The 23,810-nt window shown below is 35.6% G+C and overlaps 1 protein-coding gene across 3 annotated transcripts in view; it reads right to left on the minus strand.

Annotated features, from left to right (window-relative positions):
- The window catches only part of NEK11 (NIMA related kinase 11), an 85,678-nt gene that overhangs the window by 37,692 nt on the left and 24,176 nt on the right, over nt 1-23,810 (minus strand). For all 3 annotated transcript variants that reach the window (XM_032677839.1, XM_032677829.1, XM_032677848.1), the window contains 8 exons: nt 19,919-19,983; nt 19,329-19,455; nt 11,909-12,058; nt 11,722-11,800; nt 11,120-11,205; nt 7,272-7,391; nt 5,102-5,195; nt 4,120-4,255 (listed from right to left, as the gene is read on the minus strand). In XM_032677839.1, the coding sequence (XP_032533730.1) occupies nt 4,120-4,255; nt 5,102-5,195; nt 7,272-7,391; nt 11,120-11,205; nt 11,722-11,800; nt 11,909-12,058; nt 19,329-19,455; nt 19,919-19,983 (857 nt within the window). The remainder of the gene's footprint in view (nt 1-4,119; nt 4,256-5,101; nt 5,196-7,271; nt 7,392-11,119; nt 11,206-11,721; nt 11,801-11,908; nt 12,059-19,328; nt 19,456-19,918; nt 19,984-23,810) is intronic.

Raw genomic sequence — 23,810 nt, forward strand, 5'->3', positions numbered from 1 at the left:
AATTTTTTCTAGCTTTTGCTTAGCCACTCCATTGCCTGTCTTTTTACATATAAAGGGAATATTTTTTTACTCTAAAATCTATGATTAAAAATATAAAACTGTTAAGAAACTTATTACAGTAACTTAAGAGATATATAAATTTAAAGTGCATTTTTAAACCTTTGCTATTGCAAGGACTGTTACCTATCCATCTGCCATGACTCCCTGAAGATCTGCAGTGTGGAGAAAAAAATAGTCAAATCAAAAGAATCCTTTGTTCCAGTATCCTGCAAAACACAGCTAGATCAAGGAACTGGAGAGCCAAATCCCAGAACCAGGATAATGTAAGAAAAAAAACCATGCGACCCTGAGTACTGGAATAAGGGAAAATGAGAAAGTTCAAAGAACAGAATCATGAGTTTAAAACTTAATAGCATTAAAACCAAAATAGTCTATTGCTAATTTGGAGGTAAGAGCTAGAAATCATCTTAAGGAATGAGTAAGGAACAAAGGTCCAGGTAGGCTAAAAGTGATCAGTGTTAATACAAAAGTGTTATATAGAGGTTTATACACGGCAGGATATTACTGCTGCCTATAAAAACATGAGGAGAATAAGCAAAGGAAGGAAGAGAAGTACTTAAGCTGCAAGGCAATAAGGCAATGCATCTTAAAAATGTTGACATGAAATAGCCAGAAGTAAGTCTAAGCCAGAAATAAGAAGGTTCATAAACACTGCAGTAGTTTAGCCCAGGAACAGCTTTCTACACCGAGGAGCATGGGGAACTTTCCAGGTGCATAAAACAGGTCAGATTCTTTAGGAAGGGAACAGTAAGAGTAGACACCTATAGTAGTCACAGTCTGGACCTGGTGGTCAAATTGAAGCTTGTACTCTTCTCCATGGAACAGAAGCAAATGGTTAGAAAGTGGTGGGATTGAAGGACAGCATTTTCTCTCTAGCAGAGCACCAACAGAAGACAAGATAATGTCTCTGAAATATGTGTGTTTAATGCACAGCTTCATCTCTTGGTTTATTAAAACAAAAATAGCATGATTTGCTATTCACATAATTTTTCACTGCTGCCCACTCCCAGGTTACAACTGGAACCCATTCTTCTTAAGCTGAAGTAACACAAGCACAAAAGACTTTCAAAATTATTTCTGTCTGCAAAACTTCATGTTTCTTTGATCTCCTCCCCCTCCCCAAGTTCTTTATTTCTGCTGAGGTATGAAGGATGCTGCAGAACATGTGCCTGAAATCTCAGAAGTGAACAGGCAGAAAGGCAACAGCCACCCAAGGTACACATGCCATCGTAAGCTGGTGTGGCTTTGCAAGTGATATCTGAACAGTCACATTTAAAAACTGTCCTCTCAATCAGTCCCACAGGACTGAACAGCAGTCCTAGCCTTCTTTGAGGGGAGAATAAATCTGCTCAGATTGCTGGATGGCATAGTAAGAAACACAGTGTTGGAATTTTTGCTGTTAAAAAAACAGTATTTACATTGCCTGAATCATTTCTCTGTAAGAATCAGATAATTTCTTTAAGTTTCTCAAGAACTTGCACCATTAAAAATCTTGATGAAGCTTTTCTGTAATAGACTGCGTTCAATTCAACATCAAAAGCACAGGGTCCACTCACATCTTTCATGTTCCAGAAAACAAACATGCTTGAAGACTAACAAATTGGTCAACTATCAGTGACTTCAAAGAACTCCTTTAAATGGTCTCTCAAGTGCACAGGGATGCTAGTTAGAATAAAAAATGTTAAGAATATCATTGCTGATTACATAAAGCAAACACAGAGAGAAGCTTAAACTTCCCAGGGAAGTCTACAGCAGTTGAATGCTTTTGACATTGCTGAAACCTGTACACTGTGAAATCCAAAACCCCAAACTGTCATAGTGGGTTTTGTTTATCTAACTACACTACCTTGTTTTTCTGAACTTTCAGTTATGTGCAACTACCACTGCTAAAATTGGATCAAGATGCCATGGTTTTTAAAACTACTTACTAAAGCTAAACCTTGAGCTTTGTATTTGACACCTTCCATAATGACATACAACTGCGATTCATAATGTTTTAGATAATTTTCAGTGAAAGAGGAGTGCAAGGTGTTTTATTCTCTATGCCTTTCCCTAATTCTTCAAAAGCCTGGTCTTTCAATACTCCAAGCCCTGATCTCTTTTGCTCATGTTGCAGATTTTTTAAGGACTGCAGATTATGAACCAAAGATAGTTTGACCTTTCCTCCATACCTGTTAGGACTGGGGTTCTATCCCTGGCTGTTACGCACCAGCTTCTCCCATTCCTGAGAGGATTTTTTTAGGTCTGCCTTGAAATAATTTATAAGCTGTCCCTGCCTTTTCTCTCCTTCCTCATCAGTTTTTAGTTATTAGTCATAACTAGGGAGCTTGTTATTCTGGTCTTCATAGTCTACTTCTGCTAACCTAGTATGGTTAGCAAGGTTTATTAACATGTAAGACAACTTTCTAAAACCATTTTATAGCCTTGCTTCTAGTTTTCTTATTTTATTATTGTATAACCATTGATCAAGAACAAAATTCTATTGGAAAATCAACAGCTGGAACAGTTTCTACATTTTCAAATACAAAGATATAATTAATAACTTAATAATTAGGCATGTAGGATATGCATGGTTGCACTGAAATGTTTAAAGAAGAGTATGAATACTGAATAGAGTAAGTAACAACTTCAACATCAGCTTCAGGAATTCACAAAGCAAAGAAGAGAAACCATGTAATTTCTCATGCCTATCCATAAAACCTTTTTGTCAGAACCCACCACTTCCACATCAGAGACTCTGGCAAAAGCAATTAAGCATGCATTCAGCTCTGTACAATGGATTGACCCAAGTTTTGCATCACAGATATAAATGCATCTCTTTTCTGTCATTATTCTTTAACAGCTTAATGACCTCTAACGGCAAAAACATCAGTTTCTTTCCTTTCATGCATGTTGTTCTGTTTCTATTTCGGTATCTTTGTATGCTTCTCCCAGTACATCTCCCACCCACGTTTACTGCTTTCTCTTGCTCCTCTATTTGCACGTTTCCCCACCCTCCCCCCAGGATGCATTTGTAGCAGCTGGGTTCTCTCCTACACAGGTCATCTCTCCTCATACTGTGAAACAGCAAGGCAGCTACACAGACATAGATGAGGGTACATTGAGAGAAAAAAGCCATTTGCTCTTAAAAAAACCCCAAACACCTCCACCACAAACAAACTGACTCTGATGCCTTTAATTTGATGAAATGTACCTTCACAGATGTACATAAACCAACACTAAAAGACAGTGCTATTAGTTTTCATTAGTTTTCATCTTTAAAATTTTAAAATATTTTTTTATTTTTTAAATATTTCATATTTTAAAAGTATACTAATGCGTACTTGCAAGATTTTAATCCAATTAAAAATCTTTCACCATAATAGTGTTTATACAATGATTTTTCAATATCTAAGACATTATTCCAGAACATTGTAGAAACAAAACATATAAATGTGATCTTAAAAATTCTTTCCTCGTTAAGCACAGCATTTCCACAGTCTGACCCTTCTCGAAAAGCTTGACTATTTTTTGTCTGTTACAGAAAAATACATGTTATCTGGTACTACACATTGTTTAGGCAGTAGCTAAGTATTTAGGACAGTATAAATAAGCAGAGTTTAAAGCATTTCCATCTGCTTCTCTCATTGTTAAAGACAAAGAAAATGGCACCAAAGTGTACCAAAGGTGCAAACACTCTGAATTCTTGTATTCATTTTTGCACTGGAGAGATCATTTAAGAAATGTTTTTCTAACACCAGTCATTTCATATGTGTAAAGTTTAAGCTGTTTCCTTATAATTCAGCATGTCATTTGGAAGAAGTACGGTCATGTCCGTTTCTGCTCACAGGTCACTCAAACTTTGGAAACACAGATCTCCTACCATATAACCTTGCTGTACATCTGCTCTACATACATCCACCTAGATTATTTTCCTTTCCTCTTTGTAATTTTTTTGGCAACCTTACAAATCTGACCACTTTTTAAACTGCAGTTTCCCCACGACACTTTAACTACAAGGGACAAATCTTGCTTTCCTGATAGGAATTTTCATTTCAACATCAAATTTTGAATTCTTACCATGGTCTGTAAGTTCAGACATGCAGAGTTCACTCATCTCATTTCCACTTGGTTCATCATGTCCTACGGACACGTAGTCGCATGTAAATACTGGCTGAGAATGAATGAGGTGTTTTGAAGTCTGCTCATCAGATTCCTTAGTCCAGTGATGAAGCAGCATGGAGAAACAGGTACCGTTAGAGCTTTCAGCGGGATCTCAATACAATGGTTGCTCTGATCTACACAATTGCTGGGACTTACATTGGGCAAATACTAAAATAAAATCCTAACATTCAGCCATAAGCAGAGAGAGATTTAACATATTTTTTTTCCTCCATACGTTTTTCTCCCATTTCTAATGGGAAATAGAAACCAGAATGCATGCAAAAGAAAAGGTAGAAGACAAAGCACATGAAACCTCATTATTTCTGTGATGCTTTCATTGACTATTTCCAAATGCACATGGTTCTCTCTACAATTAGATGTGGTGCTAGAATGGAACAAGCCCACCTTCTGTTGCAGATAGATTAAAAGCAAAGGACAACAACTTACACTGGGGAGTCATTCCAAGGATTCATTCTTACTCAAAAGCCAGTTGAAATGTTAGTATTCTCAACCAAATGAAAAGAACGCACAGCCATGCCAAATTAGTGTTAAAAGGATTACAATTCTAAACATCTTGAAAATGAATGTATTTTGAAGTTTGATGCCACATAGTCAGAAAAAACATTTCAGAGAGCAGATTTAGATTTAAGGCTGACGTAAAGAAATTTGTGCAATGAATAGAGAGCCCGTTGAACCATATCTGAATAACTGAATGCACTTTCCCTCACCCCAGATTCATGGGTTCAGCTAAGCAGTCCATACTTTGATGTGCTTTCCAATTATTAGTCTCAGAACAGGACTGTGCCTCTAGTGCTAAAGAAAGCATGTGGGAAACAGAAAAAGTGTTGTACACTGGATGCACATAAATGAGGCGTCCAAAACAACGGCCTATACTTACATGTAGGACCTTGACATTCAGCTGCTGAAAATTACGGGACCTGAAATCTTGCATTCTTTTGACATTTTCTTGATATTTTTCTTCTGCCAGCTGTCTGTAAATACAGAATGCTTGTGCTAGCAGGGTGTGCACAAAAGGATCTTGTAAAAGCAGATTCCATAATGAAATTCCCATGTAGTCAAACATTCATGGCATGTACTAAAGGTTAGCTTTCATGAACTCGAAGAGATTTCAGATCTTATTTCCAAACACTATTATATTTTACTTTCACAACTTGCATAATACAATTAAGAATTAGTAAATTACTAGTCCCAGTCTTTTTTATTTCTTCCAAAGGTCTTAAATACTTTGAGCCTTATTCCACCATGTAGTGCAGGGACCTTTCAGCTGTAGAGGGGAAGGCAACATTTGTGTGCTTTGAACATTTCATCTGCGGGAGTTGGTAACTGCGGTTTTCTGTATGGAACTACTTAAGACAGGTGCTACATTAAGCACTAAAAGCTACATTAAGCATTGAGTTTTTCCAGTTTTTCCAGTTTCTATTACTATATTCCCTTCCCATCCAGCTCTAGGTTTGCACTGCTGAAAGCAGATCTCCAGTCTGAGAAGGTATCATTTTTGCATTGTTTCAAATATTTTCAGTCAGATCAGCTGACAATAATCTAAAGCTCCATGTAGATCCATTTTAAAGATTCATGACTGACAAGGTTTGAATATTAATGTTGCCTTTATATTACAAAACAAATACATTTAATTTTGTTGCTGGGAGGAAAAAAATCCCAATAAAAATCTCAACAGAAAACATCAAAATGCAAGAAAGCAAAGTAAATGAAAAGCAAACTAGAACTATCCTGCAATTAGTATTACTTCCTAATCTCCATTCATTTTAAAAAAGTGAGACAGACATCCTACTTATAAATTTCATATTGGTACAAGAATTGGCCTACCATATTACTGAAAACACCATGCAGAAGAGGTGTTAAATTTAATACTTTTTACACAGTGGTTTCAATTCAAGGAGGTTTTATTCTAAAATGAAAATAAATTTATGTACCAAATGCAATGGTTTCAGTCAGACACAAATGGTCTTCAGACATATTTTCCAGAAGGGCATGAAGGCCTTTAGTTCTTTGTTTCTAGATTTTGGGCATGGGGGTCACAAGTTGGCTCAAGTATTTCTAGGATGGGATTTTACAGAACACATTTGCCCAACTGCAACTACTATTATTTGCAGGTATATATAGCCGCAGAGTTTCTGAGGCCATAAATTCCAACTTTATGTCAGCACACAATATTTTTCTGTACTAGGACATCTCTGTCTTACCAAATTGCTGACATGCTTTGGCACAACAGGGTTAAGACGCCAGTTCTAATGATCGAAAATAATTATTCCCTCTATTACCCTCTATAAATACTGAATAAATATTTGTTAACTTACATTGCACTTTGCAAAATGCTTTAGAAGAAAACATTAAAAATTAATTAAAATTAATGTGGGGCTCTTCCAATTTTCATTCATACCAAATAAATCACTGAATATTTTTAACTGGGAAAATATAAAATGTGTCATCAAAACAATATATTCTGGTTTAAAAAAAAATAAAACAAACAAAAACTAACCAACATGCATAGACACATAGCCTTCCAGCTGTTTCTCATATTCCATCAGAAACAGTACATAATGTCCTCCAAACCCATTTATTATGTCTTACTCATTAATAAAAAACCAGAAATCATAAAGCCTTTATGGCACGTCCATTACCCCCATGTGATCCTTTGATAAGACTATCCTCTGAGATATTAACTTCTATTGGAAAACCTCTGCAGCCAAAACAATTGCCAAAAGCTGGATTGTAACTAAATGTTCAACTCCTCAGACCGTTCAATTCTTAAAATAACAAGTTAGTAAAAAAAAGCCTCCTATTGTAACACATCTGAAAATCTCTCATATACTTATTTAACCAGAAACACAGTGCTCTAAGTATCAGTTTTGGGTTAATGTTCTGAATTTTTTCTTACATAAATAATTACTGTGATTTTTTGTCATCCAAAATCCCCATTCACTTTGAGTAGCTGAAGATCCTTTCTATTTTTATTTCTACCTTGACAATTCTAACTGTCTTATTAGACTGTTGGATGGGGAAAATTGCATGGTTAGGGTACAACTTACTTCAACTTCTTTGCTTTCTCATCTGCAGCATTTAACTTTCTCAGCCGCATTCGTTCCCGTGGTGTCATTTTCTGTACTTCAGACAGTTCCTGCAGAGTTTGCAAATGAACTTTCCTCTGCCTGAAATGAAACATGTGCAAACCCATCTTCATATAAAAAGATAAATATTCAGTATTTTGATTTGATATTGAAACATAGTGACATTTCAGATGGAATAATTAGAAAATCACTGGAACTATAACAGACTAAATAGACTTTAGTTTGGACAGCGATTACTCTTTTAAATTGAAATATTTAAACTTGGATTTGTGAAGAATGTGAATCATTTCAGGGGAGGATGGAAAAGGTAAAGTCATCTCCTTAGAAAAATAAATGTTGAAGCACAGTGAAATATTTACCGTGCCAGGCTTCATTATTGGACATATTCAAAGTACAAAGGCAGTCTCTAAATGAGAGCCACAGAAAAAGCAATATTGCTTGTACATTTTACATTGATTGTTACAAGCTGTCCAGAATAAAAGAGAATATTAATGAGTCTTTAATGACAGATATAATTATCATGTTTTCCTCTTGAATTTCTGGTCCTAATCAATAATAACAATTCACTGGTGAAACGGTCTCCATAGACCATCTCTGAAAGCTGAGCATGAATTATTGACTTAAGTATTTCAGCTGTATTTATCAACAAAGGAGAGCAATATTAGTCCTTTACCCGAAAAAGGATACTAACCTCAGATTTTTATCTCACATCCTACAGCAATTACAAAAATTCAACCATTGTTTGAAATGCCTTGGCAGTCATGTTTCACTTACATCAATATATATTTGCCATGTATTTATGGTAACAAGTATTAATTTCAAATTACTATTTTTGCCCTTATGAGACAAATTCACTTCTGATAATCTAAGAGCCAGGTTTGTGATCATACAAATTGTAACACTCCTTCCGGACTATCATTTTGAAATCAGGATTTTAATAAATGAGCAGAGAAGGTTTCATCATGCTTTTCAAATAGTGCAAAGATATGAATATTAGTGTGAAATATGAAATATTAAGGACACAGACAAGAAGAGTTCAATTATTCATAAGAATGGAACTAACTCTTCAAGTATGAATAATGTAGACATATTTCTTGTCCTCTGTAAAAAACTCTAATTTAAATTATAAGAATCTCCTGGGTAAAAAGACCCATTTTTTCATTCAAGTCAAAGCTGAACTTGTACAGCTTTATGCTTACTTAAATATTTAAAATTTATGACTTGCATGGGATATGAATAAAGTAAGCCATCAGAGGCATTTACTAGAAGAAACCAGACTCAACCATACATGGCTAAAAAAATTCCTGGTGAGAAAAAAGCAATATTTTATTACTTTTTTAAAATTTTAAATATAAAGTAGCAATGGCTGAGGAGGACACCATTACAAGAAACTGTTTGTACAACATTGCGACCAGAGTATTGATTCATTACAGTAGATGTGGAGAATTCACTATGTTTAAATTTTTTTCTCCTCCTCTTTTCAACTCTCTATCATTTTTTCCAGGTATTTTTAGTTCATTTTACCTACCTCTTTAGATCTGGAAATTGCAGAAATTATTTGGCATTTTGCTTACCAGTAGCAATACAGACAGCTAGTGTTCTCATAAGCACAATGAAAGTCATGATAAGATTATGAATTTTTCCACATTTCAAATACTTGGGCAAAAATAATCACACTGTAGCACATGAGAGGTTAATTTATAGGGAAGCTTCTCCTAGGATTCTTTTTTCTCAAATTAATGTCTTGAATTTTAAAACCTCCAGGTAAATTTCCATTCTCAAACAAAAGCAGTTGTCATTCATTGTTTCACAATTTATGGGAACTCTGGACCTCTGCATGGCAGCAGCTGACTTTCTGTTTCCTTTTAATAAAAGTATAAAACCAGAATGTAGTGAGAACTTGCTTTTCATCTTAGAGACTAGATACTTGCTTTTGAACAAGTATAGTTACAGATTCTGGGATATACATGAATGCCCTCCCCATATGCTAGCTAGGTCAATAAATGATGGAAGGTGATGAGATTCCATATATTCAAAATAGCGACAATGCATCAGGTATAGAATTTAGTATATATCACAAACAATAGAAACTGGTTTTATAAGTCTGCTTTAGAAGCATGGGGGTATTTGAAGTCTGAGTATATACTTGGCAGGTAACAATGCTGCTTCCTCAAAGCAGCTGCAATCTTTTTGGTGCATATAGAAAATCTGAAATCTTGCACCCACAAGATAAAGGCATGGATTAAAAGTTCCTTGAAGATTCTCATACTCTATGTTTCCGCAAGCACTAAATACTCAGTATAATCTAGATACCGTTGGAGTAATATTTGGGCAAGATTTCAGTGCCACAAAATTATTTATGGTATAGCTCTGAGGAATCTCTCTGTACTTAACTATATTTAATTTGGAAAGGCAGGAGTCTTCTCAAAGCTAATTGAAACAACTTGAATATATTGAATATATATTGTTGGATTTTACATCAGTGCTTGCAAAGTTCAACAACCTATCTATACCAAAAGTAGCTATTCACACCAAAATGGAGAGCTTTGGTCTCATAAAAAGACAGAGACTTATCTGTCAACAAGAGACAGCAAGGACAGAAGTGACAGGGCAGAAACCCAAACCACAATTTGTAGAGACGAGAGCCTACAGATACACTACCAGTAGTTATACTGGGTAAAATGATGTACAGAAGATTTTGCTATGTGAATCCAACTGTCTGTACTCTGTTTTCTCCCTGCCACTGATAGTAAACAACTCTTTATTTGGAAAAGCTGAAGACAGTCACCTCTTCTGAAGGGATGACTGCAAGCAGCAGAACTGGCAGCATCTGCAAAGTGACCACAGTTGCAAAACTGTGGGTCCTGTCCAAGAGCAGAGGTCACAAAAAATCAAAGGGGAAAGGCCTATTGCCTCAAAAGCACTGCTAATCCTGGACTGGAGTGTGTGTTTCTTTATTGCTGTTACCTAATAATTCAAAAGAAATTTCAGATATCTGTTACAGACTTGGAAGTTAGTCAGAGAAAACAAGAAACAAGGACGTCTATTGCTTCCTCACAGGATTACAAACTCCTGGTTTTGGGCATGCTAGCTTCTAACTGAGCAAAACCTGTACAGAAAACTCAGGGATTGGAAGCAAAGGGGAGAGCCAGCTGCCAATGAAACTGCAGAGTTAATTTACAAAGGTAAAATTAAATTGCCCATACCGACATTTGCTTTAAACATTGCAGCATGATAATTTAATGCAATTAAATAATTTAATATATATTCAGTGCTTAAGAGAGAGATCATGTGCAAAGACACCACCGATGTTAGGGCCAAGAAGTATCATGAGCCTTAATTTCTCACTATAGTTACAAGACAAATATAACAGTATCCTACAAATGTATTAGATTAAAATTAGTTTAAGTTTATATGCTTTCTAGCTTGGTGTCATTTAGGAAACACAGCTTTCACATTCAATTATTAGTAGGTACAGAAACAGTAGCACTATAAATGATCCTGACATAACTAAAATGACAACTTAAGCCTTGAAAATTTAAAGACAAAGGTCATAATTTACATACCAATTTGTACTAAATTAACATAAGCATATACTACACATGCATCCACAATTCACACAGTCATATAATAAAAATATTTGATCCACAAATTATGTGTCTCACTAACGTGGTTTCTCTTCTGTATTTCTGGGGAATGGATCCCTCTGGATATAAAGCACTATAAGATTAACAGAAGTGTTAATTATATTACTTGGCAACACTATAATTTCATATACTGCTGCCCATAAAACTGGTAAAAATACTTACACAGCGTCAAAAATGGGAGCAGTTTCTTTCTGCCAGTTAAGTGCCTTGTCTTTCACAGTCATGTTTGTGAACTTGTACTGTATTTTCTGCAAGGAAATAAAATAGAAGGGGTATCAACAGTTGATGCTTAAGTTATTCAGACTCTTCAGCTATGACCCAATACAGTCCTAATGTAAAACCTGACTAAGCAGTTTCCTTCCCCACCTTCTTATAAAGCCAAATAATATATACCCTGAAGCAGGGGCCAAAAGAGCAAGATGCATTGGTTTTCATTAAAATTATTACTAACCAGAACAGTTTAGAGACATATATATCCAGGCCTAAATGATCTGCACTTGTTACACATAAATGTCTGGTTTCCTTGTTGCCCATAACATTTAAGAGGAGATAAATTCAGCATATCAAGTGACAAGGGCTTCATTTCTCACTGCCTCGCTCCCTCAGTCATATTTGTAATACATCTCTGAAAGTCCCCTGGATTAATGTTCCAATGAACTGCTATCTAATTATTTTTTCTCAACATGTTTTCCTTGTTTCCATTCTGTTTTTGCAAAATGCATACTCAAATGGTAAGTGTACAGCTATCAATTTTCCTTACATACCTTTAATTGTTCATCAATATAAGGAGTTTTTAGGATCTCAGCTGCTGCTGGTCTCAATGAAGGATTCTTATTTAACATGCTGGAACATTAAAAAACAAAATTAATAATTAAGAGATTTTCCAAACTAACTGAAAAATCTGCTAAACAAGAAAATAAGATACCTGCTTAGCAGAAGAAAATAACATACCTGCTTAGCAGAGCATTCAGTTTGCTTGGATATCTATCAGGAAGAGAAGGTGTATCACCTTCCACAATTTTTATCACAACAGACAAAAAATTCTGTCCAGTAAATGCATGGTTCATACAGCACATCTCATACAAAATGCATCCCAGAGACCTTGAAAAATAAAGAAATAGGAATAGCATAAGCAATATTTTTGAAAGTAGCATGCATACTGACATTACAGTAAGTAAAATCTCAATTGTATGCCCTTTTCACCAGGGAAGGATATTTCATTATCATAGTATCCTTTTAATCTAAGATATTTTTATTCAAGTCACCAATTGATACATTTATAAACAGGATGAATCAATATTCTATTTCCATAGGTTCTGTAAATAAATACACGCACACACACATATATATATGTATATGTATGTATGTAAAAATAAAGTAAAAGCCCATGAGATGAACTACATTAAGCAGTTACTCATTAAAGAGTAAAGTAAAGAATACAAATTTTTAATTAGTGACTGACTGAGAAAACAGTTTAGTAATGTTTCGACATAGGTTTGGTTAAATTGGTTTTGCAGACTAATTTCTGACAACAGACTGAAGCCAAAATTCAAGTTCAAATTAAATAATGCCAGTTTCAAAAAACAGAAATGTCTTCTGCTGTGATTTCACTCATTTGGCCACATACTCAAAACAGATTATGAAATCAGTTTGTACTCAAAGAAATAAGAAACCTTAGGTGAGAGCATCTAAAACTAAATTTCCTCAAAATTTTATTTGGAGAAGAAAAGCAGAAATCTGAACATGTAGGTCTGGAGACCTAGCCAAGAACCAGTGTCAGCTTTAAATTGTTAAAAAACAGGAAGAATGATTGCAAACAATTTTAAAAGGCCTTTTGCTTTACCATCACCCTATTCACCAGTCCTAATGGCAATCATAAAAAATCACCAAGTTCAACATTTTAAAATAAACACTCTCATAATAATTTATATAATGACTATTTATAATAGTTTGCATTTCAACCAGGTTCTGTCTGACAAGTGTATTTTAAAAAACAGTGGTGTTGATTTGTCCAGGCTTTGAAGGATGCTCAGTGTCACCTTCAGTTTGCACTCAGGAGAGCCGAGACACCAATGACTGACTTGAATAAGGTCATAGAAAATGCTGGTGAGAGCCAGAGGTCAAGACCAACTTAAATATCTTAATGTAGTATTTGACTGTGGTATTTATAATTTACAGAAGTAGTAAAAAAATAAAGCATAGTATAAATAATTAGAAGTATGTATGGGTGAATGGCTTTCAGGAAAAGGATATAAACATTATCTTTGAAAGCAAACAATGAATAAAGTTTCAATTATTCATTCTGGTTAAAGGAGAAGAATTGTTTTGGTCCACCTAGCAATAAAAGAACAAGAGCAAATAATTTTAAAGTTGAAACACAGGATCTATATACGGTGCAAATAAGGAAGAAGAGAGAGAATAAGGATGCTCCACTCACTGGTACTTTTCATGCAGTATGTGAAAACAATTAGCAGTGAATTTATGCAAGGGACTGCCTAAAGACCAGCTAATGAGGTACATAAACAATTGCCTAGTTTTTTAAAGATTTAACTGTCAAACAGCTTTCAAACTTCCAAAATCAGTAAACAGTAACACACAGATCATGATCTATATTTATGATGCATGTTCAAACTCTGAAACAAAATAATTACTACATGAGAAAATACTGAAAAAGAACAACGGAAAAACCCCTATGCACATAGCATCTAAAAGCATCAAATAAATATGGAAATCAGCCAGAGAGAAGAAAAAAACCAAAGGAAAATCCCAGACTGACAGACTGTACTATAACTTCTTTCTGCAGAATCAATCTGTTTTGGAGGCTGCTTGATTCTGGCAGCTAAAAATTGCTTAATGAGCCATTAAGAACACTGGATTTGTCGCATCAGGGAAGCTGATTTATTCGTCTAGTTTAGTACTCTGACTACACCTGAGACTTTGGAAAAGGATGAAAAGAATGCCCAGCGCATTCTGCTGCAGCCAGGACCGTGAACAGGCTATCCAGGGAAAACCCCATCTGTCCCATAAAGACAAATAAAGGAAAAAAAAAAAAAAAAGGAGAAAAGAATAAAGTTTTTACTGCAGGACACGAAACTTTGAAATTAAATAAATATCTCCTAAGCTGAGAAATGCTGCCCTGGGTCCCAGAGCAAGGTTATTTCTTCTCAGGACAGCTGCTGAGCTGCAATTGCACCAAGCTTTTGCCTCAAAACTCAGTTGTGTTTCTACATTTCTGGTCTAAGCACCTTGTAAGGAGCAAGAGAAAATTTCTTCCCTATTCCCATAACCAATCTGCACATGATCCAGACATATAATTTAATTACTTTTATAATCTCAGCCCACATAATTGCCAATGTTATAAAATTCTAAAATAGTCATTAAACTATCCAGCCAACACATTTGGTTTGACGACTCCCTATATTCATAAACACGTTTGACAAAGTTCCTAAATAGCACACAACTTTAGCAAAATTGTTGTATGACTAGTTCACACTGCAGCTGCTTATGCTCAATTACACCATAAAATGGATCATCTGGACAGGCTTCAGTGTGTTCTGTACAATCTTGACTGACAGACCTGTATCTTTTCCTTCTCAGGAGAAATCACCCTGAGGTTTTTGGTGCTAAATGTTTGCATAAGCATTCTTGTCCTTTTAACATCTTCTGATCTTTTTTGCAAAAAATGTTATAGTTGTTCCAAGGCTGTAAGATCCAAGTTAGCTTTTAAATTCAACTCCAAAAGCCAATAATGTAAATATAAATAGCTTTGTGGCTTATATCTCTCAGTCTGACCATAGCAGAAAGTCTTCAGAATTTGTTGGCTTCAGACGAACATGAGGAATATGTTTCTGAATTTAATTTCTTCATATTCACTCATCAGCCCTTAAATGAGAACCCCATGCTGGCTATCTTCCCCAGCCCCATCACCTCAGCCTCAACATTGCTCCTGCCTGAACACTGTCAGTAGAGTGGCTGGAAAATAGAAGGTGGACACAAATTCTATCACCATGTACAGAAGGGAGCTGCCATGAAGCATGATGAACATGATGCTCTTAGTCCTATGAGTTAGTTTTTAGTAGTCCTCTGAGGAGCTGGGAATTGGACTCAATGATCCTTATGGGCTCCATCCAACCTGAGATAATGTATGATTCTATGTACTCATATACCATCACAACTATCTCAGCCACTGTCTTCACTGCTTTACTGCTATTTTTTGTAACTAATTCACATAAAATTTGGCAGTAAAAAAAAAAAAGCCATTTCTGGATTGTTAATATTAAAGAAAAAGACAAACAGGGGGAAAAGCACAGACAAGCAAGCACAATAAAATCAAAGTCACAAGATCCGTGATGTAGGTAGCCCAATTTATGTACAATGGATTTACATGTGATTGTGAGTGACTGCGACATTACTTTGGAAAAAAAGGAAAAAAGTACTTGCTTTTCAGTAAGTATTTCTGTTATAATTTTTGCCTCTGAGACAATTTCTAATGTACAATATGCACAAATCCGCTGAAAAGTTCCTGGATGAAGTTTACCTTATATGCTCATATCTTTAAAAAGAAGAGAGAAACCTTACTGCTGGTAACTGTTTGCTTCAGTTTGCTTGGCAGATGAATGCAGTGCCATAGTGCTGGTGCCATGAGAATTCCTGCCAACCCCCAACACCAGCGCCAGTCCCTTATTGCAGTGCATAAGGCCAGGAAGGGACACCAGGACACCAGCACAGCAGTGCCTCTGGATCACACTGTGCTGGTGTACCAGTGAGTCCAATTACCACTTGCACATACACACATCACTGACTGATCCCCGACCTGTCCTTGTGTTAGTCACTGTCTCAGCTCAGCTGCCGGCACTGCTTTGGCTCTTAGGGAGAAGCACTGATGGGTAGAGGGGTGGTGAACTGCTGAATGGAGACCAGCTCCCTGAGGAAGCTCCTCACACAGAAAGGAGAAATCCCAGACTGTGTCATCTACAAAGGCTTTCACTTACAGCCTGGCCAGTCCAGGCTTAGGGATGCTGAGGAAAACATGTGAGACAATTTTAATTTGCCTCATGTAAATTTAGATTTGACATAAAGCATGAAATAGCAAAGAACTCCAGCCCTGAAATTTTAACTGATGACAAGCAAAAATGCTGCAGCTTCTCTGAGCCTAACTGCAGAACTTCCATATGTAAAAACTGTAAAACATGAAGTTTTTTCCCATCTATTGACCTTGTGTTATAAAGGACAACACTTCTCGCACCAGCTGCTGCACTATGAATATTGAAACCAGTTTTGAAGAGCCATTTGCAGAACATTTCAGTGAATCTGAAAAGCACAATGTGTCTTTAGAGCACATCTTTAATGCAGCATAAATTAAGGTCTTTCCAATGAACAATGATTAATTGGAGTGAACAGCGAGAGAACCATGATAATATAGTGAGATAGTACTAACTGTCTTTTGCAGAAGATATTTTACATTAGCTTACATTTAACATGGAACCTTTGTAATTCTGAATTTTTGTGTGTAATATTTTGAGTCCTGCTAGAGATCAGATTGACAAGTCTGAAGAGAGAACACCACTTCAGGTAAATGTAGAAGACTTGGGCAACTCCTTGGCATTCCTCGGGGGTCAGTATACACTACTGTTTAACATCACTGTCAGCAACATGGACAGAGGGATTGAGTGTATCCTCAGCAAGTTTGACAACAAGTTGTGTGGTACCAACAACATGCTGGAGGTAAGGGATGCCATCCAGAGGGACCATGATGGACTTGAGAGGTGGGCCCATGCCAACCTTATGGAGTACAACAAGGCAAATTTCAAGATCCTGCACCTAGGTCACAAATACAGACTGGTCAGAGAAAGAGAGCAGTCCTGAAGAGAAGGACTTGGAGGATGTTGGTTGATGAGAAGCTCAACATGTCCCATCAATGTGTGCTTGCAGCCTGGAAAGTCAATCATGTCCTGGGCTGCATCAAAAGAAGCGTGGCCAGCAGGGTGAGGGAGGCAATTCTTCCCTCTTGTGAGACCTCACACAGAGTACTGCATCCAGCTCTGGGCTCTCAAGATCAGAAGGATGCAGACCTGTTGGTGCAAGTCCAGAGTAGGACCATGAAGATGACCAGAGGGCTGGAGCACCTCTCCTATGAAGACAGGCTGAGAGAGTTGCAGTTGTTCAGCCTGGAGAAGAGAAGGCTTCAGGGAGACCTTAGAGCAGCCTCTCAGTACCTAAGGGGGCCAGTAAGAAAACCAGAGAGATACTTTTTACAAGGGCTTGTAGTGATAGGACAAGGAGGAATGGATTCAAACTGAGAGTTCAAGGCCAGGTTGGATGGGGCTTCCACTTCATCTAGTGGAAGGTGTCCCTGTCCATGGCAGGGGGGTTGGAAGTAGGTGGTCTTTAAGGTCTCTTCCAACCCAAACCATTCTATGAGTATATGATTCTCTGTGAGCAATTGAACTTGCTGCACAGTGGCCCAAGGACTTAATCTCATCTGGAGCCTCCAGGGTGTGTTCCTTGTATGCTCGGGGATCTCTTGTCTTTTGGGCCCTGTTAAATGGGGAAAATGAAAAAAAAAAATCAAATAGAATCATTATTAAAAAATTAAAAGATGAAATTATGAGAACATCAATCAATAAAATGAGTCCTGATGAAAAGAGAGTTTCCTGGCTTCAGAAAAAGAAGGTGTTTGTAGGCTGGAGAACTAGTGAGTCAGGAAACACTTTGCCCTTAATGCCCCTACAGTGAGGGCCAAGAAGCTCCTACTGAAGGCAGTTCCACTCTCAGGTAAGTGCTCTTGGTCATACTTTGGAAAGATTACAAAATGCATAAAGTATATCAGAAAGCTAGTAGCTACTGAGCTTGGGGTGAGGGGGTTTTTTTCCTATGTTTTTGCAAATTCTGAAATTTATAAAAATCATTTATAAAAATATTGGAACAAACTCTGCTTGCATTTGTTCTGTACAATTCAATGACTTACATGGATTGACACTAATAATCACAAATAGAACTTAAACATGTATTTTACATTCCATTTCAACTGCAATAAAAGCAATTATTCCTTACACTAAAAGAGCACAAAAGGCAGGCTTCCCTGTCTATTGACTTGTTTTGACATCTTTTGAAATCTTCTCTCAATATATTTTTATTGACAACACGTATTAACTGATATTTGTTTTGATACAGATGAACTAGAGAGAATCTGACATCAAATCCATAGCAGTCAGCTACAGAGACCACGAGATGAGATTCATGACACATTTGTTGACTGGAATTTCACAGTGTTAACTGTGAAAAATGGTTGCCATCATCTGAAAGCGTAGATGATTGCTTTCCACTTTCAGAATTATATCCTGCAGTCACAAGTTTATTTTGAAAAGGCAGAACTGAGCTGAAACTAGAGTAAATTATCAAGTAAAAAACACTGTATTTCAGTGGCCAAATGTTTTACAAAGGAATTTTCATGATTTGAAATATTTATAAAAAAATTAACCTTCTGATATGTACACCTACAGGAAAAAAAAAACCCAACAACTAAAACACCTCACAAAAAAAACAAAGCCCCTTACATATAAAAATACTGTGACAGAATAAAAAAACCCCAATAGCTTTAACTATAGTCTTAAAACATGAGATGTTTTAGGATACACATATAAACAAACCAGACATTTTCCCATTCCAAAAAAACCCATTTTTCATCTTGGCTTGCAAGAGTGCCTGCACACCTAAAAGTTTCCTAAAGCCTTTAATCATCACTTCAGAAGTCCTGATCTCAAGAATTTTTGTGCCAACTAAGTGCAGAACTGACATTTTTCTTTCGACTTTTGAACCTTTCTTAAAACAGAGTGCCTTTTTGCTTCCATTCTAACACTACAGTTATTCTCATTTTCAACTTCCACTTCCAAGTACTTTCTTGCTTTTAAAATTTGCCAATATTTTTCAATTCAGTTCCTAAGAAAGTCCTTCTGCTATCCTCTCAGCCAGGAGTCACTCTTTGCTCATCCACTTAGAAGTTTCACAGAAAGTTGCTTCTTTCAATTCATCTATCTCAGTATGAGAAAAAAAGAGATTTCCCCCTTCCTAGCAAAACCTGAACTTGGTCTACAATCATCCTGTACCATGTCCGAGACTGGACCTGAAAACATACTCTTCTTTAAAGTTCCAGATAACCAAGAATAATAGCAAACTACATGCTTCTTAACATAAAGGGCAAGGCTTCAGATTGGCAACATATGATTCAAATGTCCTGAACTAGTTTTAGCGGAGAAGTGTAAGCACCCTACTGAGAAAGTCTTTAAAAAAAAACCCCAGTAATTCCTAAATAACATCAAATGTTGACCTAGAAAATAAATACCTAATGAAACTAAATTAGCTGACTACTCACCAAATATCAGATTTTGTGTTATATCCCTGGTGCTTCAGTACTTCTGGACTCATGTAGTATGGTGTCCCAGTAAATGTGGTTGCCAGATCACATGAACCCATCAAAAGACAAGAAACTCCAAAGTCTCCTAAAAATATAAGCAGCACCAATAATTTATTAATCTAAATCTATATCATATAAACTTTTTTGGTTTATTGTTAGACATGACCGTACATCCAAAAAAACCTGTCAGTATTTAAAATAATGGAAAAACTGATCTTCTGTAATTCTTCAAAATAAAAACACCACAAAAGCATAACATCACGGAACTATGTGGGTTTAAAGAGGCCTCACAAAAGCCACCCAATTCAAACCCCTGGCTGCAAGTAAGTTTCATGAGGCTGCTCAGGTCCAGGTCCAGCCAAGCTTGAAGTATCCTCAAGGCTAGAGATTTCATTGCCTCTCCTGTGTCTGACTGTCAAATAAATGTTTAACCACAAATCAAAATGCTATTTCAGACGTGATTTTCTTTAAATCTCCTTATTGACAAAACATCTGCTAGACTGTTCTATCATACCAAAATATATCTTTAAAAAGTATGGAAATCTCACCAATTTTAAGAAGATTATCTTTCAAAAATATATTCTTCGCTTTCAAATCTCTGTGAAGTATCCATCTGGAATATAAAAGGAAATTCAACCTCATCTCACTGGAAGTATTCACAGTCATGTATTAAGTATTTCTAGTATTTAACTTTTTCAAAAGGCTAGCCCACCACTGCAAGTGACAATGCACAGACGATGGCATTAAGGAGTTTCATATAAACACAGAGGTGCATTCACAGGTACCCACATGCAGGATGAGAGCCTAATTAGCCAGGATAATAAAAATGTACCTGGAGATCCCAGCTTAAGAATACAGAGCAGCAGAGGAAGGGAGAAAGGCAAGTCTTCCTATCTGACTCGTCTTAAAAGCATTACATCTTATTTTCTGCCAGGGGAATGAGATGTCTCACAAGAGAATAAGTGATGAGAAAAACAGCAATAAGAGATTCTCAAAGCTCAGGGAACTCTCCTTTGCAGAAAAAGTATTATTTGAAAGACAAATATGTATATAGACTAGGCTAGTAGTTCAATTTTTACAGTAACAGTGTGGAAGATGAACTTTAAAAGACAGAGATTAAAAGGAAAAGAACAATTAGCTTTTACAGACTTATTTTTCCATCAAAGCCTGAAACAACATCATAAGCCACACAGCATTTAAGGATATACAGCATCTTCTCAATTTCTAGAAATCTTACATGTGTGACAGTAATTCTGCAGCCTCTTAGGAAAACGGAACATCTCTACAAAACATGTTCTCAACTAATTCTTGTCAATAATGCTTCCAAAAGCATTGTTCCCTATAACTTCAACTAAATTAGAACTCATCCACTTTTAAAATGACTGCTAACACAGCAGATTAATTATCAGCTCTGCTCAGGAAAAGATTAGAATGGCATTTGATACATACTGTATTTGCTAATACAAATACAGTAGTTATTCAGACATTTAGATCATGTAAAGGAAGCAACTGATGTCTAAGATTCTGGAGATGTGGGCAGGAAAAGCAAATATATTAATCCATTTTAATTTTTCCTGAGCAATCCTCAAGGATTATCTCAAATTTGACTGAACTATTAAAGTCTTATGCATTGACATAATGAAATTATTTCCAAAACAGTTTCTACATTAAGAATAGAAAACATGCATTCTGCAGCACAATTTCAATACACAATTAAGTCCACAACTCATTTGAAAATAATTTTTGCAAGAAGAGAAAAAAATAGTAAATTCAATCTACTCAATTCACAAATGGAAAAAAAAAACCATGAAAAATAATACTAGAAGACATTGCAGCATGTACATAGACTGGGCATGAAAAAGAAATATTTCTATTTTTTGGGTCAAATAAAAGAGTTCTTTATGCTTCCTATAGCAATTTTTTCTACAATTTTTTTTCTTTCAATTTTATGTCCTGAAAGAAATGCCTGTAGAGAAAGGTTTGCACAATGGGAAAAATTAAAGTTTTATTCAGTGTGCCTCCACTGATGTTTATAAATTATCATTTATAAATAATTTGTTTTCTGTTTGACAGCTTTCTTGAGCAATATACATATACTCATCGTACATTACATCAGTAAGAAAATTAAATTAAGATGGTATTTATTATTTTTTATAAGTGTATATATACATATATACACATGCACAGTTTTACAGAAATCTTACTGTGTTAATTTAGATTCATAAAGTCTTTCCTTACCATTTATCACACAGAGCCTTTGAAAGAACTTCTCTTTCATATGTTTTCTTGCATACTGTTTTTGAGCATTGGTAGGGTTTAGCCTTTTTTATTATTACTACTTTGTATAAATATAACCATGGAATTTTTGAATCTAACATTTCCTGAATATCTATTATTTTACTAACAGGTATCTTTAAATATAAAAACTATCCAGAAAGCTTTTGGTAGCATATTGTTTGAAAAGGAGATGAAAAGAAGATGTTTGGGTCACATTAGCTTGAATTAAAATGTAATGTTGATATAATCTTGCGATGTATTGATGAAAATTATTATTATGATGAACCTTGTTTGCATTACCAATTATTATAAGATGCTTTCACATATAAATACGACAAAGAAATATTTGGGGTGAGTCTTTGGAGCTTTCCATGGTGATGTCTCTCAATGCAAGCTACCATATTCTGCCATGATGTATCAGAAGATAAACAAGTTACAACATGAAGCCTTACCTGAAGCAACTACTTTAATTCTACTAAGAAAAAATTATTGAGCCTGTACTGTAAATCCTTCTTAAGAAAGAGTGTGACTTTTTTATTGCAGCAAAAGACAGATCTATAAAGGTAACATGAATTAACTGGGCTCCAGTAAAACTTGACAGACAGTGAAGCAGTTTCTGACTGACTGTTTTGGTTAGAAATTGACACTTAGGGACAGTTTCTAAATTGGGCTGTAAATATATCTGTGTTCCATAGAGTACCTGCTTGCTGTCTCTTAGTCATAAAGAAACAGGACGAAGCACTGAGCAGTGGGCAGTATCCTTGAATAAAGCTTTGTCTGCAACATAATCATCAACAAGTGAATCTGATGGAAGCTGATGTAGTTTACTACTGTGAAATATTCAGCAATTAATTTCTCTTTCCTCTATCTGAAGAACTATGAAGAGAAATAAGAGGTTCTGGGTAAATTTAAATCCTGTAGTATCTGCTGTTTACATAAATGGTAACCTTTTAAAAATTTCTGTGTTCATAAATTCTTCATAAAGATTAGCAAAGCCATGGATAACATAATGGTCAGATTTATTCAAAGTGAGGTTAAATTAATCAATGGCCTCATTGCCTGATTGCTGTGGGATTAATTTTGTGCACTTGACATGTGATGCACTACACATATGCCAGAGAGACCACGTGATGGTTTCATGCTGTCTCCATCTAGGTAAGACCACTGAACTATGTTGCCTCTCCCTTACTTCTCTTTCTCTCTCTGGTTATATCAAACACAGATGAAGACTGAATCTTTTTAATTCTAGATAAGTCAGCTTTCAGGTTGCAAATTAAAAAATCTTTCCAATAATGCAAAACAGCCAGTAGATAGCACAATGTCCACAAGATATTTACGTCATTTTTTGGAATTCATGAAGTGTAAGTAAAAGACAGGAATGTCTAACCTGTATAATCTTTTGTTATCACAGAAAAAGGAAAAAAAAAACTGAGACAGTCAAAAAGTCCTGGTTTAAAGTAAGTTTCCAGCATAAGAGTTTTCAGAAAGTATGGACGTTCATCTAAAGCCGTGCAAGAAGGACAACCAAATGAATAGTCTATGTTTAAAACCAGAAATAACAATTTTTGCTGCTCTGAAACAAAAGCACCCATCCACAGTAGCTGGGTTTGCTAAGGAATGGTATGAGGAAGTCCCAACCCAGAGGTTACAAACCCTTCAAGCTTCTAGTTCTAGGGAAAAGTTTTCTTTGCATTAGGACATAATTCAAACATATATTGCAGCTTTTTTCTATATCAGTAGAGAAGAAATCATGTATGATTCCCCTATACAGAAACAGGGCTGTTATTATGTTTTAGTATTTCAAATTAGTTTCTGTAAGTAGTTCTAAATTCTTTTAAGCCTTTCCAATTTAAGCTATTGTTTGGCTCTAAACTAATAAGAAAAAAAATCTAAATTTTTAATATGCATACTCAAATAACACATTATACAAACAAATATATATAAATAAAACTAAAACTGTGAAGTCATTTGTAAGTGTCTGGAGAGGTACTATTAAATAGCTATGATTCAAATGTAGAAAATTAAATGCTGTTTAGAAAATCAAATTGCTGCTTCCACTGGAGAATTAACCTACTTTTCAGTAAACCAAATAATTTAATATATATATTTACTGAAGAAAGTTTATTTCTAAGATTTTATTTGGTTTTAAAGGTTTTTTTGAGA

This window comes from Chiroxiphia lanceolata, chromosome 1, assembly GCF_009829145.1.
Source record: "Chiroxiphia lanceolata isolate bChiLan1 chromosome 1, bChiLan1.pri, whole genome shotgun sequence".
Classification (NCBI taxonomy): domain Eukaryota; kingdom Metazoa; phylum Chordata; class Aves; order Passeriformes; family Pipridae; genus Chiroxiphia; species Chiroxiphia lanceolata.